The sequence below is a fragment of the Arachis stenosperma genome, chromosome 5 (genome assembly GCF_014773155.1).
Source record: "Arachis stenosperma cultivar V10309 chromosome 5, arast.V10309.gnm1.PFL2, whole genome shotgun sequence".
Taxonomy (NCBI): Eukaryota; Viridiplantae; Streptophyta; class Magnoliopsida; order Fabales; family Fabaceae; genus Arachis; species Arachis stenosperma.
Window position 1 is genome coordinate 29,149,167 of NC_080381.1, and position 21,160 is coordinate 29,170,326.

The 21,160-nt window shown below is 32.5% G+C and overlaps 1 protein-coding gene across 1 annotated transcript; it reads left to right on the forward strand.

Annotated features, from left to right (window-relative positions):
* Positions 1 to 9,994: 9,994 nt before the first annotated feature.
* On the forward strand, positions 9,995 to 20,948 carry LOC130980262 (AP-1 complex subunit gamma-2-like). Its single transcript, XM_057903942.1, has 18 exons — positions 9,995 to 10,346; positions 11,604 to 11,906; positions 12,057 to 12,198; positions 12,612 to 12,785; positions 13,366 to 13,545; positions 14,102 to 14,256; positions 15,491 to 15,581; positions 15,680 to 15,843; positions 16,421 to 16,475; positions 17,011 to 17,133; positions 17,232 to 17,327; positions 17,826 to 17,953; positions 18,269 to 18,373; positions 18,478 to 18,734; positions 19,056 to 19,295; positions 19,379 to 19,554; positions 19,803 to 19,907; positions 20,345 to 20,948. The coding sequence occupies exons 1-18, from the start codon at positions 10,315 to 10,317 to the stop codon at positions 20,438 to 20,440; spliced, it is 2,622 nt and encodes an 873-aa protein (XP_057759925.1). The 5' UTR covers positions 9,995 to 10,314; the 3' UTR covers positions 20,441 to 20,948.
* Positions 20,949 to 21,160: the final 212 nt, after the last annotated feature.

Consider the following 21,160-nt stretch of genomic DNA (forward strand, 5'->3'; position numbering starts at 1 on the left):
TTCCGGATTCTCAAGAGTGGCCACCATCAATTCTAGCTTATACCGCGGAGATTCTGATTAAGGAATCTAAGAGAAGCTTATTCAGTCTAATGTAGAACGGAGGTGTTTGTCAGGCACACGTTCATAGATTGAGGGAGGTGATGAGTGTCACGGATCATCATCTCCTTCATAATTAAGCGCGAATAAACATCTTAGATCGGAATACACACACGTTTGAGTGAAATAGAAACAATTGCATTAATTCATCGAGATGCTGCAGAGCTCCTCACCCCCAACAATGGAGTTTAGAGACTCATGCCGTCAAAGTGTATAAAATTTAGATCTGAAAATGTCATGAGGTACAAGATAAGTCTCTAAAAGTTGTTTTAATAGTAAACTAGTAACCTAGGTTTACAAAATATGAATAAACTAAGATAATTGGTGCAGAAATCCACTTCTGGGGCCCACTTGGTGTGTGCTGGGGCTGAGACTAAAGCTATCCATGAGCTGAGGCTTTTCTTGGAGTTGAACTCCAAGTTATAACGTGTTTTGGGCGTTCAACTCCGGATCATGACGTGTTTTTGGCGTTTAACTCTAGACAGCAGCATGTACTTGGCGTTCAACGCCAAGTTACGTCGTCTATCTTTGCGCAAAGTATGGACTATTATATATTGCTGGAAAGCCCTGGATGTCTACTTTCCAACGTCGTTAAGAGCGCGCCAATTGGACTTCTGTAGCTCCAGAAAATCCATTTTGAGTGCAGGGAGGTCAGGATCCAACAGCATCAGCAGTCCTTTTTCAGCCTAACTCAGATTTTTGCTCAGCTCCCTCAATTTCAGCCAGAAAATACCTGAAATCACAGAAAAACACACAAACTCATAGTAAAGTCCAGAAATATGATTTTTGCCTAAAAACTAATAATATTCTACTAAAAACCAATTAAAACATACTAAAATCTACATGAAATTACCCCCAAAAAACGTATAAAATATCTGCTCATCAGTACTCTTTTTAAATATTCTTAATAATCTTATTTGTGAATTCTAACTTTTTACTAGTTATGTTTTTATTATTATTTATGCTTAATTTTTTTTAATTTATCATTTCTAATACGAACAATAATACATATTATAAAAAATTAAAATAGTAAACAATACACAAGATTTATAATTATAAATTTTACAATGATAGACAAAAAAATATTCTATAATTTTTTTGGTATTCTCAATTCTTCTTTTTCTTAGTTTTATTTTGGACTATAAATTTTTATTACTTATGACTATATTGTTATGTTTGATAACTTTTTTATTTTCTTTGTCCTTTTTAACAGGATTAACAATTCATATTATAACAAAATTACAATAAGACATTCAATAAAAAAATCATAATATGAAAGACAGCACTAACAACATAAAAAAATTGAAATATTTGAAATGACTTAAAACAAATCGAAAAATTCTTACGGAGAAAACTATTGGAACCAATAACGACAAAAAAAATCAAATTTAAACACACGTCAAGTGAACGCAGAACCTACAACTTCTTGCTTCAATAAACGCGCATTTAAGATGGACAATCACGACTTCGTTTAAACAGAAAAAATTACCAAACACAAAAAAACCGCGCTCAAGAAACTTAAACGCACTTTTATCCTCTCCAGAGTTTGCTAAACTAATTTCTCACATATATAGTTTTCTTATTTGGGATGTATATGTCAACCCCACAAACAAACATGTAAATCCTAAACCCTAAAAAACAACAAACCATAAATATACAACTATAATTTTTAAATCATCAACCCTAAACATAAACCCTAGACCTTATAGCTCTAAACCCTACATATCTATCAAAACAATAAATGCTATCACTTTAAATTCTACACAATAACTCATAAACTATGGACTAAACTATCAAAATTTTAAATCCTCAATCATGCAAATAAAGTCATAAATCTAAATAACTACTCATTACATCCTTTACCATAAACTTAAACACAAAAAATTATCCGAGTAACTAACACGGACATCTTAAACCATTCAACAAAATATTAGGTTATCATACCATCTAAATTCAACTTTATACTATCCTAAATCATATAGTTATAAAGTTTTAATCTTTTATTGAAGTTTGTTTCATAAATTTAACAACTTTACTGCCATAACAAAATAAATTTATCACATCATAATTCATAACAAACATTTTATGTATACTCTCTAATATAAAATAAAAATCGTTATAAATAACCAGGTAAACTTCACTAACATTATAGCACGCTGAAAATAATTAATGGGTGCCATGTATATTGGATAGAATTGACCTTACTTGTATGGTGAATATCTACCAAAATAGATATAAATCAATGTAAACTTTTTGTATGTCTCTCTTTTTTTCGGTAGAGAACCTTTTCTCTTTTTTCTTTTTTTGTTTTAACATTTGTCTTTTTATTCTAAACCTTTTATATATATCATTAAAATTTTATTTCTTAGCCCATTTTACACTTTTTTTACACTGTATGTAGCCCAAATTAACTACATGTTCAACAACTGTGTTTTCTAAACTATGGACCACATATAATAAAAAAGTCTTGTCAATATTAAAAAATTATTTTATAGCTATACTTTTTCAAATGTCATAATTAGATTATTACAGGTCCAACTTCTACAACTATTAGTTGTCACTAACCAAGATTCAAGTCACTTTTACAATATAAAATACATGCGTACATACTCTCAATTTGACATGCATGCTTCAGCAGTTGAGGAAGGAATCTTTCTTCAGCATAGTAGAATTTCTCTTCTTTTAAAAAGGTACTTTGACTGAAACTTATCAAATCATTTATAATGAGCTAAAGTCTATGAACTAAAATTTTTTAAAATAATTTTATAGACTACAGAAGAAAGACTAATTGACCTAACTTGAGATATATTCTTTGCATCTGAGATTTTTAGGATAAGGTAGATTTGAGTATGATTAAAATTTTTTTAGCATCCTGCCACTAACAAAAAAATTTTGAACTGCTCCGTATACATCCATAGCCATAATATCCAAATAGTAGTGAAAGAATTTAGCAGTGAATCCATCATCCTTAGGAGCACTATGAGTGTGAATGCTAAAAGATGCCTTATTAACTTCTTCAATAGAAACCGACCTTAGTAACTTTCTGTTCATGACCGGTGTGACTTTGGCAACAAAATCCTTCAGTAATTCACTCGGATCAGCGTAATTAGTAGAGGTAAAAATGTTTAAGAAGTATTCCTTGACTACCTTAGCTATCTCCTCTCGGGTAGTGGCATAACTTCCATTAATCTTTTTTAATTTCTAGATTTTATTTTTACAAACTCGAGATTGAAAAGATTGGTTAAAGAATTTTGTATTTTTATCCCCTTTCTTCAGCCATTTCACCCTGAATTTTTCTTTTTATTAGCTTTCCTCTCTAATGTACTCCTTTTCTAATTTTCTTTTCAGATCTTTAATGTTCTTTCCTCCATTAACACCTGAGCATTTGAGACCTTCCAAATAGCTGAGTATCTCTTCTATTTCTTTCTTGGAGTTTGAATTTGATACCTACTGTCACACTACTAGTTTATGCGTACACATTTTTAATTTCTGAACTAAAATGAAACTAGCTCTTCAAGCTTCCGAAATAAGAACCCTGATTTCCTTCATGATGCACTATCTCTGTTGGAATTTGAATGTTCTTTTAGTTTTCTTGACTTGGGGATTTGTATCCAAAAGAATCAGTGCATGGTCTGATCCATTCTCTAATAAACTAAGAACCACAACATTAGGATAAATAGTCATCTATTTCTCATTAGCCATGGCTCGATCTAGCTGCTCCATAATATGTTCTTCCTCCCATCATCTATTTGACCATGTGAATAGTCTACCAATCATTCCCAAGTCAATCAGGCCATTATCATCTATGCAATAAGTGAAATCTAAAATAGAGCTTTCAGATTTAAGCCCTCCACCCATTTTTTCTTGTTGGCTGATAATCGTATTAAAATCTCCAAAAATTATTACTTTTTCATGAATTTGTCAGATGAATGTGAATATTTAACCAAACTGCACTATGCACTCCTGATCAGAGCAGCTAAGATGCATGGATACCAATCAGCCTTCAATAGTCACTAGAATTTAAATCTTTTTATTGAAAATTCTAAAATTGCTTAACCTCCAAAGCTATCTATATTAAATCATTAAGAAATATAGTTGAGAGCACGAAAGTGTATCTGAATTCATAAGTATAATTGAAAGGGTTTATTTCTTTGATCTTCCTCAACCAAAGTCTTCTGTATCCCTGATAGAGCTGAATCGCAACTCCTCTGATAGAAAAGAGCTATGGAGACTGCTATGGTGTGTTGCGGATCAAAATTCTCAAGTTACTATTTATATTTGAGTGTAGCACCCATTAAACCCTAAAGTTCAACTAAAATAATATCTCTAGTTTTATTCTAATTTAATTCTAAATCAAAAGTAATAATGACTTATTTAATCACAATAATTGAGATCACCGTTATATAAGTCATATAATGTAAAATAGCTAATATGTGATTATAATTAAGATATGTATTTTTCATAAATAGATTAGGAAATAATAGTTTCCTAACACTTTTAACTTGGCAGCAATATAATAACTTCCAGCCACAATAATCTCCATCTTTACCTCCTCTTTCCATGCTAAAACTAAACCTTCGGCCCTGCCATTTGGGTCAATTATTTTCCAATCATTAAATTTGTATGCCCTTAGTTTCTGTTCCACCAATCGAGATTGATTTTTTGGTTCTCATATAAACACAATCTCGGAGAGTGGGATTGACATATCCCTTTAAAATTTTAAATTGTTTGAAGTTTTTTCAAATTCCAATAGTTCCAATTCAAGAGCTTCATGGACCTAAGAGTGCCATTTGACACCTGACACCCTCCACGTCAAAGTTAGCAACATTTTCATCAAGAAAACAAATTTTCTTCCAGTCTCCTCATTCTCTTTATCACTATTTCTTCTTTTAATCTAGTTAGCATTTTTTTATACTACCTTTCTCTTTCGCTAATTTTTTTTAATTTCAATCCTTTAAAACTCTCAGATGAGCTATTAGTCATCATGGTAACATACTCTTTCGTATTTATTGAAATCGGAATTTCCCCAAAAGATCTTTGTGGATGCTACCATGAGTAATCAACAGCCCATTACTTTGTTCTCTATTCTCACTCTATTCATTCAATATTTTGATTAAGGATAATTTACAATTTGGTTTGTCTTCTTTATCTTTCATGGTAAGCCCCGAGAAGCCTTCCGCTAGTCATGAAGGTGTTGATTTTTTCCTTGGTTGAGGAATTGATCCACCAATATCCTTCTTAATATCTGCATTTGCATATCCCTTTCTTCCGATCCTCCTCCCCACCTAATCAGCCTTAATCTATATTCATGTGCTCTATTCTTTGATTCTATTTTTCATTGAATTAACCAAAAAAAATTGGCAATTTTTTGTCTAATACCCAAGAAAAGCACAATAGGTGCACAAAACTCCTAACATTTTATATTGCAACTCAACCTCCATTTGTTTCTTGTTTGGTGCTACTAATTTTAGGTTGTCTTTCATCTTAACTCTTTCGTCAATCTCCACCCTTGACTTAATAATCTGAGCTTCCTTACTCCTGACTTCAAAGAAGTTAATTCACTAATAGGACCAATTTTATCTCCCAATACGTCTAACTAGGGTTTTATATTGTTTAGATAACTCTTAGAATTGAACCCAAATTAAAAAAGTAGTAATTGTCTCATGCCCTATATCCTCTTCTTCTATCCATCTCTTTACATGAAACACATAATTTTTGAATAGCCATGGCGATCATCTTTTAATTCTCAACATATCTGCATCCTTTTCAAAGAAAAAATTGAAAAAAATCTTACTTTTCTCTACCACTCAAAATTGTTCTGATCTATCCCAAATAGCATTCATCGTGCCTTCCATGGTATCAATTGAAAAGCATCTTTCAGCAAAGATTCTTCCCATCAGACTTTTGTTGCATGTTTGAACCCTTTTTCCCATCGTGCCTTCCATGGTGCTAATTGCAAAATTCTTCCCTCATGCAACACTAGTTCGTCCTTCGCCTTAGACTCCTTTATTTCTTGGTGGTTATGATCAGTACCTCCTTCTTCTATTATAATTGAAGATAATTTGTTATTAGATTGTGTGATTATTTGATGTGATTTTGAAAAGTTAGAGAAACTCTAATAAGGTGCTAGATAAAATTCCTAGGAGAGCCACTTGAAAAAACCTTAATAAAGTTCACTAATATAAAATTATACAAAATAATCATTATAATTATATTTGATAATTAATGATAACATATCAAAAATAAATAAAATATAGGTTAAATTACACAGTTAGTCCCTACACTTTTAGTGAAATTACAAATTGGTCCCTATACTTTAAAAATTTGTAATTGAAAACTCTTGAAAAAGGATGATTACATTCACCACTAAACACTATACAAATACACTGCAGATACACTTTTCTCCTAATTCATGAAACTCAATTAAACTAATACACTGCAAATATTAGCACCACAACATAAGTCAATATCATCTTCTGTAATTTTTTTCTTCTTCATGTCACTCTTCATTTTTCTAATTTGTTGTTGAGGCAATGTAAAATTAGAATACAATCTTTCAACACTTGCTTTTATGCATCCTATCTCTATATTTAATCTATCCATTTTCCTTTCTTGTGCCTTTATTAGTGCAGAATTTATAGTTTCATCCAACCTTACAAAATCTCCAGCATGTTTTGAGCTCCCCTGCATTTTATTTTTTTGCTGGGTGCATTCAAATCGAGACTCAATCTTGTCTTCTTCATCAATCCATTCAAAAAACTTGCATCTTCTACTGGGACAGGATATAAATCTTCTATTTGGGTTCATCACAGTACTGGAGGTTCAAAGTGTTAGCAGATCTCCACAAAAGCAGTGAGTCATTCTCCCCTTACCCTTCACCTCTTCGTCTTCATCAATCCACTCAAAAAAATTATACTTTGGTAATTTACAACAAGTCACAAATCTTCTACTTGGAGTGTTCATAGATGACGAGGAGAACACTACCACCTCTTCCCCATAGAAGCATCGATATCTTCTCTTGTTCATACTCCTAGATGTTGAGCTTTCTTCAGACAACTGGTTTGGATCCATTACAGCTTGAAAAAATCTTTGAACCCTAACAAAGACACTGGAGAAAAATACTGGAGATACGTTATGAGAGATCTTCATCTTCTCATTCAAATTGACTCCTTAAAACATTGATTCGTAAGGGTATTCTAGTAAAATAACAAGATTTAACGTTTTCTTTCACGCTAAACGTTAGTGGGGATCCAATTATAAGTTTTAATTCTCTTTAGGGACACAATTACAAACTTTTAAAGTGTAAAGACCAATTTGCAATTTCACTGAAAGTGTAGGGACTAACAGTGTAATTTAACCTAAAATATATTATAATAGACAGTATATACTCAAGATAAAAATAGAATAATTAGATTGAAAAATTTTTTTTCGAATACCCATTTTGTATAAGTGTATTGCTTCCAAAATTTGAAGTTGACCTTAGAGACCATCGCTACACACGAAAGGTGATAGTAGTAGCATTCTTCTCCTTGGATGAGTACTGAGTAGCAGCAGAGGTAGTGGTCTAGCATAAATAGTAGCAGAGGCATTTTGTAAAATGCAGAGAATTGTGGGTGGTAATATTGTTCTTGATGACCTTTTTGGCGGCTAAAGATGTTCTTATTGTATTCTTCAAATTAACACCATTGAATTTTTCTTTGGTTCTAAGTTTTGATCCTTTTTCTTCATCATACTTTGATGTAAATAATTTAGTGCCCAGAGAGAAGAGGAACCATTTTTCTTCTGATTTTGTCTTTACCCAAATTGGTGCAGTAGCTCAAATGTTACAGCAGAAATGACCATTCGTTTATACTTTTTTAGTATGTTAAAAGTTTGATCATAGTGCTATCCCAACCAAAAATTAATTTGCACATGCTACATCAATAGTAGGCTATGTTTTTGCCACCAAGTCATCAATATGAGCCTGTACAATAATGCATTCATTAAACAAACATTTGGATTTTAAACCCAACCAAATATATATATATTTGTCATTATGTAAATAATATTATTGTTTCTTACACTCAACAACATCTAAAAAAACATCTATTTGATAAAATTATTACGATTGTGTATCGGAAGAAGGATTTTGGCTTTATTTATGGTCATAAGGCACGACAACATTTTTTCCGAGTTTGATTTCGGTTGAAATTCACTTAAAGGATGAAATATACTTATTTTAATTTAAATGATATGGTATATTTATTCCTTTATAATAGAAGAATTGGATACACTTAAGGTTCAAAATACAACTAAATGTAATTGAGGATAACTATACAATTTTTTATGAGATTTTTAAGTATTCTTTTAACTGGTTGTCCTCTTTATTATTGGTTTTTGGATATTAATTTTTAATTTTACATTTAAATATTCATTTTTGTTCATAGTTTAATGATGATAATTTAAGTAGAATAAAAATATTAAATTATAAAATTTAATATTTAAATTATTAAAACAGAACCATAATAATATAATAATTCAATGTTATTTCATTGTGAGCACATATTCAATTATTCTTTAAATATTATTTTTTTTTTAAAAAATATTATAGAAAATAATTTTCAAGTGTGAGCACATATTCAATTATTTTTATAAAAAAATATTTCGTTTAATCTGCCTATCCTAATTCGATTTATGCATGTTGGTCTCCAATAAGATAAATCGAATTAAGCGATGTCGATTTATTATAAAACACACTAAATTTGCATAAATTTGCTAAACCTGGTTCAATTTATTTGCGGGAGTATAAATTTAAATAGCCTAATTCAATTTAGTTGAAATCAAAACCTTTTCTAATAAATTTATGCAGCATTACTCTAATTCGATTTACATAAAAAAATCTCTTTAGGATATACATGTATCAAATTCTAATTTGAGTGATAGAGATAATATTTGGCTGTAGTTGGTTTATTTAAATACTTTATCCTAATTTTATCATTTATTAGTTATAAATGTTAACTAATGCATATATCAATGCATTTTGAAGCAAGATAGAAATAGAAAAAGTGAAATTCATTCTAAAAATTAAATTTTTTTAATTTTAATAGCCAGATTTTTTTAATTAAATATTTTTAAAATTTAAAATTTCTTCTAAAAAAGAATTTAAATTCTAAACATATTATTTTACCATTAGAAATTTTAAATATTTTGTAAAATTATTTTTTCTTTTTTACTTATAAGAAAGAAAATAAAAGAAAAGAAAATAAAAAAAATGAAAAGAGAAAAAATAGAAAAAAATAGAACTATTTGTATGTTGTTTAGATAAAGAGAAAATGGATAGGATGTAAAGAAAATTGAGAAAACAAATTTTATTTGAATAAAAATAAATGAAAAGAAAAAACTTATAATAATATAAAATTACATTAATATTCTTATTTATATTATATGTAAATTATAATTTATTAATGATAAGAGATAAATGTATAATTTTATTAATATTTGTCACATTTATCTTTATTTCATCTTATTTCTAAGGTGAAAATATTTTAATAGATCTCATATTATTTTTTTTCACTTTATTTTCTCTTTTCATCTAAATAATAAAAAATTTATTTTTTCATTCAAATTCTTTCCATCCAAACATGTTAGAGTAAAACTTCTTGATATTGAGTATTGACACGGTATCAATTAAATTTATGAAAAAAATATTTCGAACAAGATAATTCTTTTTTGCGAGAGGAGTAACAACAGTTTTTTGTCAATTTATATACCGAAAAGAAATCAGATAATGAAAAATCTAGTGCAAGTTTTACAACAGTTGACCTGTACTATAATTTTTGTCTCATCATTATTTTGTTTTAATTAATTTTAATCGCAGAACTAAAGCAGACGTTAAAAATTGAAAAAATGGCTGTAATAAAGTGGAAGAGAGAGAGAGAGAAAAAAAATAGAAATTAGAGAAGAGGAAGGTGGTGGTGTTCCTGCTAGACTTGATTCTTTTCCCTGAAACTCACAAGAAAAAAAAAAAAAAAACAGAAGGGAAAAAAAAATTCACATACACTTTCTTATATTTCAGATCCGAATCTCTAATTGCTTTTCCGTTTTGCTTCTTCTTCTTCTTCGCATCGCCAATTTGGATCTCCGTTGCCGGGTCAGGGTTCTCGACCCGATTGATCTCGCATCCGATTCATTCATTCCTCCCTTCCTTCTCCGCAATTGGATCCTGATTGATCAATCGCCATGAATCCCTTCTCTTCAGGAACCCGCTTGAGGTTAGGAAAATCAATCTTTCTCTTCTCTTCCATTTCGTGTTTCATTTGGATCAAGTGCATGGTAAATTTGGCTAGTTAAATGTGCTGGTTTTTTAGCTACTAGTAGGATTGGACTTCGTATTTTTGAAAAGAAAAAAGGTTTTGATTGATGATTAGGTCAAGTTCGGATTAGGCCTAGTTAGTATTCTTTTTAAATTGCTCTATTAGTATTTTTTGGAGTTCGATTTGTGGGATTCTGGTTTGTGAGAATAGTGATATCGATGGGGATTGGGTTTTCGATGTGCTTAGCTGGATTGGAGTGTACGTACTGTGTCTTAATCTATCACTGGAAATTTTTGCCTTGCGCTTTTTTCAATGTGTGCTGGCATTTCTATCTGGCATGGTGCACCGAACTGAAATGAACATTGAGGTTCCTGCCTATGTTTCTAAAACCATTTAGATGCCGCAGTGGTAGCGTTCTCTTGGTGTTCTTTAGATCAATCCTTTGGTTGGGTTAAGCATATGGGCAGAGCATGTAGTTCCAATGCTCTAACTTCTAAGCAACTGAAATCTGTGTGAAAAAGGTGGTTGTGAGATTTACGATGTTAGAATGCAATACGTAGGTTTTCTAAGGTAGGTCATTATTTGCCACCCTGATCCATAGAATGTTGCTGATCTTTCCATATTAAGTTCCACAGCCACTTAGATTAATTTAAATATGATGCTGTTGACGATCATGTGATGGATTACAAAACTAGGACATAGCTGGTTAAGAAAAACAAGAAGGCAGAATTGCCTTTAATCAATATTTCCCAAGAGAAGTAACGAATAGGAAGTTAACATACTTTAGTATTGAATACAATATGCAGCTAGTCCAGGGTATCTTAACTAATTTGAATTCTTTGCCCGTATCAGTCTTGTTTCAGTTTTTGTAGTTATTAATATGGCAACAATCTCTTGTCATCCCCTTGTACGCTAAGGTTATCTCTCAGGATAAACATGGTATTCAAAAAGGCAGATTACCATCCTCCTATGCAGTCACTGACTCTTGACATTATTTTATTTACTACATATGTCGGATGTTGTGTATGAGTGTATTTCTGTATATTCACTATTGAATTTTTGTTTGAAATATAAACAGTTTGCAAAATCAAAAACAGATAACACACTGCTACTTTTCCTTGTAAATTGCATGGGTCATTAACTCTTTAACATTTCATCTTGAATTTGAATTATGTTCAGTATCTTTTACCTACTGCTTCGTATCTCAATTTATAGGGACATGATTCGGGCCATACGTGCTTCCAAGACTGCAGCTGAAGAACGAGCTGTAGTTAGAAAAGAATGTGCTGCCATTCGTGCTGCAATAAATGAAAATGATCAAGATTATAGGCATCGGAATTTGGCTAAGCTAATGTTTATCCACATGCTTGGCTACCCCACTCATTTTGGTCAAATGGAATGCCTCAAGTTGATAGCATCACCTGGATTTCCGGAGAAGAGAATAGGTTACCTTGGCCTCATGTTGCTACTTGATGAAAGACAAGAAGTTCTAATGTTGGTCACCAATTCTTTAAAACAGTATCCTGTTTCTAGTCAAAGCTTCAATTGCTTTTATTCCTTGACATTTACATTCCACCTTATAAATTTGCTATTGGCATTGATCTTGTACTGAAATATAAGGGAAACATTCCAATAATGGGTTATAGTAGAGCCTTGACTGAATCTCAGAGATCTTAATCACACAAATCAGTATATAGTGGGACTTGCTCTTTGTGCTTTAGGAAATATTTGTTCAGCAGAAATGGCTCGTGATCTTGCGCCAGAGGTTGAAAGATTGCTGCAATTTCGTGACCCAAATATTCGGAAGAAGGTAACTTGTTTTTCATTTATTTCGTATGTTCCATCAGACTTGGTTCTCTTCTGGAATATATGAATTTTTTATGTATTCTGGAGAAGAATAAACCATGAGGCATTCATGCCTTTATTGTGAACTTGTGACAAAGTTCTTCCACATTGTGAATTCATGACGACAATTTATTTTTATCTACTTAAAGTAATTTGTTTTTCTTTTTGAGAGACTTGAAATCTATGTTACAAGGTCTCTCTCTCTCTCTCTCTCTCTCTCTCTCTCTCTGTTTTATGTTTTTAGCTCTTGCCTTCTTAGGAAGATTTCTTGTCTTACCATCTTAAAAAAAAAAAAGAAAATTAAAAAAGGAAAAACCAAAACTCTTGAGTTATCATTTTTCTCATTCCTGTCAAATAACTATGCTCACTATTGTATAGGCAGCATTATGTTCTATAAGGATCATCAAGAAAGTTCCAGACTTGGCAGAAAATTTTATCAATTCTGCTACTGCCTTACTAAGGGAGAAGCATCATGGAGTTTTGATCACTGGGGTTCAGCTTTGTACAGATCTGTGTAAAATTAGCCCAGAAGCCCTTGAGCATGTTCGAAAGGTAGTTTTACATATTTCTTATATGTTGCCAATTTTATAGTCACCCCACTCGACCTCAAAATCCATTATGATATAAATAAAGTAAACTTCTCTACCAAAGATTTAGCATGGAAAAATTTTCTGCACTGCAATATCAGCTTATTTATGTACATTAGGAGTCATGTTGGTATTTGTGAATTATAATGCATGTGTATTCTTGAACAAGTCTTGGGAAATTTAATTAAGTTATTCTGTAACTGCTTTGTATAATTTGACATTTGTTTTTGTAATTTTTATTTTATTTTAAATAGTGTTTGAGCTTTTTCCAGAAGCTATTATTATGTTGTGTTTAAATTTTTTCAAAGACTAGCTTACAGTTTCTAGTGGCATGTGCAAATAAAGCTGCTTTCTATAAGTAGTGTATGATTATGCAAAGGCATGTAAAGAAGGTTCATATATGTGATTTATTATGTAAAAGTTTATCTCTGATATCATCTTGTGAAAAACTCTTACAAGCTTTGATTTGGGCCAGTCATTGTTTTCTGTTTTCTACTTTTCTTTGTTTTTTTAGTAACCAAATATTCACTCAACTATTGTTACAGAAATGCACAGATGTTTTGGTCAGAACTCTTAGAGATCTAGCAAACAGTCCTTATTCACCAGAATATGATATTGCTGGCATCACAGACCCATTTCTCCATATCAGATTGCTTAAACTTTTGCGAGTGCTGGGCGAAGGTGATGCTGATGCTAGCGACTCTATGAATGACATACTTGCCCAGGTTAGTTGGATATGCATGGTTTTATAGCATGACATTACCATTTTGCTCTTGTGCAGTGATTGGGTTATTTATTTAGTTTTATTTTCTGCATGGCTCTTTGTACAACCCTGTATGTTGAAAACCATATATGCTTTTAGGATATATTTTGTACTTAAATGCAATTTGATTAAGGTATGTGTTTTGGATGCTGGCTTGCTTGGGAGGGGAGGGGGAAAAAAATCATAATGAGCTGCATAGGAATGTGCTGATTTATTTTTGGGCAGGGTCTAATCAAATAATTGTGATTTTTTAATTATATATTATGGTGTAGTTACTTCTTGGTGCTCCAATATTTTTACCTCACCAAGTAATGTTTACATACATAGAGAACTAGAGATAACTACTCATTGAGATAATCAAGTCAACATACAGATCATAAATTTCTGTTCTTAGGATTGTTTATTGTTTACCAAATCTAGGTTATGCAGGTGAATGAGTTACTGAGTCTTTAGATTATTTAATGGCTATCTCTTTCTGAAAATTTAGGTTGATAATTGTAATCCTGCTATTTCTTTAGGTGGCTACAAAGACTGAGTCAAATAAAGTTGCAGGAAACGCCATTTTATATGAATGTGTTCAAACAATTATGAGCATTGAAGATAATGGAGGCTTGCGTGTTCTTGCCATCAACAGCCTGGGAAGATTCTTGTCGAACCGTGATAACAATATCAGGTTTGTTTTTGGCTATTGCTTTTCGTTGATAAGTAACGGAGAAACTTCTTTTAAGAGTAACAAAACACCACTATCTTAGGTGCTAACTTCGGTAAGTTCCTCTTATAAACGGGGTAAAAGAAGCTCGATATTTAATCACTTGTCGTGTCCTAAAATTTCTTTTCCAATTGCAGTCCACTGAATTGCAAGAGTTTAGGATGTGTTTTCTGACTGTCACTAGGACTGATCTTTCAATGTTTTCAAGCATTCTCATATGGTAATTGCATGGGACAGTGAACTGTTACTATTATTCTTTTCAGTATTAGGATATCTAGATTATTTTTCAATCTATCCTCCCAAGTCTGTCTTCTGGGTGGTTTGCACTGAATATGAGAGAATAATCAATTTTCAGTGTATATCCTTGTATGCTTACAATTTAAGAGAAGCTCTAGTCTATGACTCTTATATAACTGGTATAAAAATGTTCAATTTATTGTTGGCCATTAAGACGTGTTTCTCATTGTAAAAGGTTGAAATTGTAGTCTTCCGGCAGGTAGTAAGCTAAACAGACTAAATTGAGATTTAAGCAGTATAACCTTCTGGGAATCATGCTGGTCATATATTTGCATTTTCCTTTTTGGAACCTTCAACTATGATTGGGGCCTGATGAAACTGCCACAGTAAACTGAACAGTCAATCGCTTGAGCAGGCGTTTATTGTCTTACCAATTTCGCTATTATTCCTCGATCTGCAGTATTTAAAATTAATAGAACTGGGATCCTAGTTTTATTGGCCAGACATTTGCTTTATTATAACAAATAGTAGATTTGGAATTAGATTAATCAGCTAATTCATTCAGCAAGTGGATTTGGTTGTATTCTAAAATTTGTATTGCTATTCAAATTTCTGTTGGTCAAGCTTATTTTGTAAGTAGTCTAACATTTAGGTATGTTACTTGAGATATATATGTTGTGATTAATGTTGTGTCTTTTGATGTTGACTTAAGAAAAGGCACCTGTAACTGTTAAATTATTAAGTGGATGAATATCGGGTGAGCCAGTGAGGGGAGGAGTGAGGGATATAATTTGTCGATCAGTTTCTTTAATTTAGTACTTTCTAATGACTGATAATTTGCTATTCTGTTTTTTGTGTTCTCCCGTTCCTATGCATTTTTAGATAAATTGTTACTCTATCTTAACTTTTTGCAAAAGTTCATTATTGAAGTGAATGTTGCTCTTCCTTTTTCTTTCTTCAGATACGTGGCACTAAATATGCTGATGAAGGCTGTAACTGCTGATGGTCAGGCAGTGCAGAGGCACCGTGCAACAATTCTGGAGTGTGTAAAGGTATTATAATAATTTTCTTTGTCCATGTTATTTCGTTAATAACAAAGTTGAGCTTTTTTAACAATTGGAGTAGTAGCTGACTGGACTTTCTGCTTCAGGATTCAGATGCTTCTATTCGGAAAAGAGCACTTGAACTTGTTTACGTTCTGGTAAATGAAACAAATGTGAAGCCATTAGCAAAAGAACTAATAGATTATCTGGAAGTCAGTGAAAATGATTTCAGGGGAGACCTTACAGCCAAAATTTGCTCCATAGTTTCAAAGTGAGTAATTTTGTTCTGAATGTTTTTCCTTTTAAGCATGCAATGATTGTTTTTGTTTATTTTCTTTATGTGGTCAGGGATGCTGGGAAGCAGTGTGTTTGAGTTGCCAAATAGAATAACTGCACAGTTCATGTCTTTTCTTTCTTACTTTTTTGTTTGTTTGTTTTCATTAGTCAATAATTTCCATTACCATTTTTATATTCTAAATATAAGATTATTTGATATGTTACTGGAACAGTTTTTATTGTCATTAATTATTTTAGAAACTATATTATTGTTTCCATGTTAGTGATACTCTGTTGATCTTTCAATCGTTGCATTTTGAGTATTGCTGTTTTTCTTCAACTTCTTATCTGTTATTTGGCAAAAATGAAAAAGAAGCCGTTTGGCTCTTTTATGTGGTCTTCATCTTTGATACTCCAACTCCACTGTCTATTTAGTTTTAGTAGTTAGACGATTGACTGGGGTAAGGCCTTGTTTGTGCAAACAGCGGCGTTAAGGAGTGAGTTGAAAAGAGTTTCTTTAAATTGCATGTGTCTAGTTTTTTATTGATTACCATTTATTAATGTTGCTTCAGGTTTTCCCCAGAGAAGATCTGGTACATTGATCAGATGCTCAAGGTTCTGTCTGAGGTATAAATATAAGAGACAAGTTTTTGTACTGAATTGGAATATTCAAGGCCAAACTGGCCCATGTCTATTTTATTATTATTTTTAAAAAAATATTCGTCGCATTGATGTGTATTTCATGTGATAGCTATGGTTCTTCTCATTTCTACATTTGGTATGCACCAATCTTTAGAAAAATTGATTTGCCATGGCAACTTATTATACAAAAAAATGTGCAATCTTATTATAACTTATATGATTTTGCAGTTTAGGTATCGATTTTCATATTGCTGCATATGTGTCATTCTAATTTCATGTCTTTAAACAACTTCGACCAGAATATCACCTAATATATTTAAATATTTTTTGGTGCATGAACCTTGTCCACAAAACTGAATTTGTTGTCTTATGAGCCTCAATCATTGGGTTGTTTTACTATTATTATCATTGTTTTGGTGCTTGTAGTGGCAATAGTGAGCCTCTTTTTTGTTTGTGCATTTGGTCATTCTAGTTAGTTATATAATGAGTGCAAGTATTGATATTTATCCTTTGTTAGTAGGCTGGAAATTATGTAAAAGATGAAGTATGGCATGCCCTAATTGTTGTAATAACAAATGCTACTGAGCTTCATGGATATACTGTAAGAGCATTATACAGAGCATTTCAGACATCAGCTGAACAGGTGGTCATTAATTCTTTGATATATCTATGCATATTGTGGATTTGCTTCTGATGTCAATATGTCATTCATAAAGTAACATTGCTAATATTTTTCATCAGGAATCTCTAGTTCGAGTTACAGTGTGGTGCATTGGAGAGTATGGTGACTTATTAGTCAATAATGTTGGAATGCTTGACATAGAAGATCCAATTACGGTGAGTATTATGCTTCTGCTTGAAACTTTATAGATATGTTTATATGTTGTCTCATGTTGTACGAAAATGATAAAGCATTTGACCCACAAGCAACTATTTAAGAAGTTGATGTTATGTTAATGTAATCGATCATATGCAATGATTAACAAGTTGATGTACATATTGTACTGTTCTCTAGAGCTTCAAGTAAAAATTTCTAACAGTACCCTTCTTTCCTATTTGGATGATGCATGATGATGTTGTGAAGAAAACAAAATTCCTCAGTTTTGTTATTACTTGCTGTTGTAACGAGTTATCTTGTTCTTTTCCTGTTTCTGTTGTCTTCCTTGTTATTGTAAAGAATGAAACAAGGTAAATACTGGGATTGCTTTTACATGTAAGATTTTTGTATATGCCGATATACAACCATACTGTTTATAGACAGAGGCATAACAAAATTGATCTTTTATCACACTATTTTAATTTGATCTTTTATCTCGTACAATTGGTTCATAGCAGGTGACTGAGTCGGATGCTGTGGATGTCTTGGAGATTGCTATAAAACGCCATGAATCAGATCTTACCACAAAAGCAATGGCTTTGGTTGCCCTATTAAAGCTTTCTTCACGTTTTCCTTCATGTTCAGAGTATGATGGCCTTTTCAAATTGGTGGTTATTATTATGTCATACCTTGTGATGGGTTTTTCCCCCTCCCTTTTTGCTTTATAGGAGTCAGAATGGTAATATTGTAGTAGAAGTTCACTAGACCAGTTAGATAGTTTAAAACCTTAATACTTATGAAAGCAAGTTGATCTCTATGCCGAATCAGGGGTTCTTTTTCCATCCATATCCTATCTCCTGTATCATGCATGCTAAAGTCTATGCGCCTAGTTCTGGCTTATTCCCTTCCTGTATATGTATTTGACATGTAAATTTTACTATCTTTTTGGGCATGTCTATAGGAGGATCAAGGAAATCATTGTTCAGTTCAAAGGGAACCTCATGCTTGAATTGCAGCAGAGAGCTATAGAATTCAATTCAATTTTAGCAAAGCATCAGAATATTAGGTGAGTTTTATTAAGTTGCTTATTATATTAAATCAAAAGGCCAGATCTCTACTATTGTGTCATTAAAGGAATCCTTTTTTGAGAAAATTTCCATCTTTGTGCAGGTCTACTCTTGTAGAAAGGATGCCAGTTTTGGATGAGGCAACTTTTATTGGTAGGAAAGCTGGGTCTTTGCCAGGTGCAGCTTCAACTACAACAATGCCTTCAGTTGGTATTCCAAATGGAGAAGCTAAACCTGCAGCTCCACTTATAGATCTACTCGATCTAAGTTCAGACGATGCTCCAGCACCTAGTTCTTCTGGTGGTGATCTTCTTCATGACCTTCTTGGTGTTGATCTGTCACCCGCTCCTCAACAATCAGGTTGGTGTTTTATGATTCCCAAGAACAAAATCTTTTTTCCATCTCATAATTACAGGCTTTGCTTGTACGCTGAGATAAATTAGCACTGACTTCATAATATATGAAGCCTTTTTTAGTTTTTGATCTACTTCATCTGTAGGAAAAACCTTATAGAAAGGCCTTGCTCACAAATCACAATGGATTAATTGTTGAGCTTTTGATCAAACTCAATTGAAGCTTGACCTCCGTAGTCAATTGCACTTTAGAATTTGGCTTTAGTCAATTGCACTGTGACTCAACTAATACATTTATATCTGGTCTGACTTGTATTTGCATTTTTAGGTGCAGGTCAACCTTCAAAAAGTGGGACAGATGTTCTTTTGGATCTATTGTCCGTTGGATCACCTGCACAGAGCAGCTCATCTACAGTTGACATTTTAACTTCCAATACAAATGGCAAATCTCCAGTTTCACCATTAGATGATATTTCATCACTTTCACTTTCTTCAAGAGTAAATTCAAATGCTGGAGCTGCTCCTATGATGGATTTATTGGATGGTTTTGGTCCCAGCCCATCCAAAGGTTGTAACTTTGTTTAACATTTCAGCATTATCTTTATTTGAATTTTGTCAAAATACTGATTACTCACCTCCAATCTTGAATAGAAAACAATGGACCAGTTTATCCATCCATAACTGCATATGAGAGTAGCTCCTTGAGGTTGACATTCAGTTTCTCAAAACAACCAGGAAACCCAGAAACAACAAATATCCAGGCTACCTTTACGAATTTGTCCTCTAATGTCTATACAGACTTTGTTTTCCAGGCAGCAGTTCCAAAGGTATGGCAGTCAGTATGATGTTGAGCTTGCTGTGTGTACTGCTAGCTAATTGCTACAACTAAAGAAGTTGCTTTGTATAGTCTGATTAGTGGCTTTAACTTTTGAGTGATATAAATTTACATGTTTTAGTTATTTCATACTCATTATTATATTGGATGCTCTTTTGGAACTTCAATCTCTTATCAGTTATCACCTGTTCTGTTTCCTTTCATCAGCTAGTACTTACATCTATCGTTCTTTTGAATCAGTTTCTTCAACTGCACTTAGATCCAGCTAGTAGCAATACTTTGCCTGCTGCTGGAAATGGATCCGTGACACAAAGTTTGAAAGTCACCAACAGCCAACATGGAAAGGTAATTCTTTGTTAGTATTGCTTAATTTTAAATTATTGTCATTTGGCACGTTGCTGCAAACTGATAGCTTGTGTTGCAAAATTGCTACTGGTTTGTTCATGGGGTCAATTTGAGTGATCCCTACTCTGTAGATGGATGGTCAAAGACAGAGAGAATGTGACATGGTTCAATAACAATCAAATTGCAATATGTTTTTCATTATTGACCAGCAATTGAACTCTCATTAGTCATTAGGAAAATCCTGATTTTCTTGTTTCTTAATATCCCTCCGTTTTCTCTATTTATGCTCTCTGAGTATTGCCTGTCTGCGAATGCATGTGTTGATTTCTGAGGTTTTTTACCATATGCACATTTATATGTATAACTGCGCCTTAGAGAATACTAGATTACTAACAACTGCTCCTTTTATTATTTATTATTATGATTTTTTTTTTCAGAAAAATCTTGTCATGCGCATAAGGATAGCTTACAAGTTGAATGGCAAGGATACACTGGTAGAAGGCCAAATCAATAATTTCCCTCGCGAATTATGAAGCCAGATGGCCAGGGGATGTACACAGGTCTTGATTTTCTTCTCAAGCTTCATGGTTACTGGTGCAGTTTTTGAGTTTCATTCCTGCAGATGACATCGGCATGTCAATGGTTCCAGCATATACAGGACCACTTTTTGGCTCAAAATATAAAGTTTTCTTGGTGGTTTCATATCCTTGCTGTATCCCTTTTTTTTTCTTCCGAGGAAAAAAAGATAGGTGGTTTTTGTACATTAGTACAGAATTCTTGCGTGAAAATGAATGTTCCAAATCAAATTTTGCCTGTGAAGGCACAGAGAGTTGTGTCATGTCGAGAACTTGAGGTATTTTGCTTTTTTACTTTTTCTTTTTTTCTTTTTTTGTTTGTTTGTTTTGGAGGTAGTCTCTCGCGGTCTTGCTGTCTAAATAGTGTTGTTGAATGCAACTTGGTATAATTAGATGATTGGTATATTATATTTGATTTTATGTAACATTTTTCACTGAATATCAATGAAATGTAATATTTATGTCGTCTCTTTTGCCACATTTTTGACTCGGTCCCATTGAAATTTGTAGTGTGCTTCCTTAAAGCTTCAGGAAATTCGTTACGTATCATATTTAGTGGCTGAGGCATGTGTATGAGTGGCAGTTGTAGTTGGCTCTTAAAGCGCCGCACAGGGTTCGATACCTAGTGAAATTAGTGTGTGTGAATGACTGGGTGTATGTTTGACAAATATATATCTA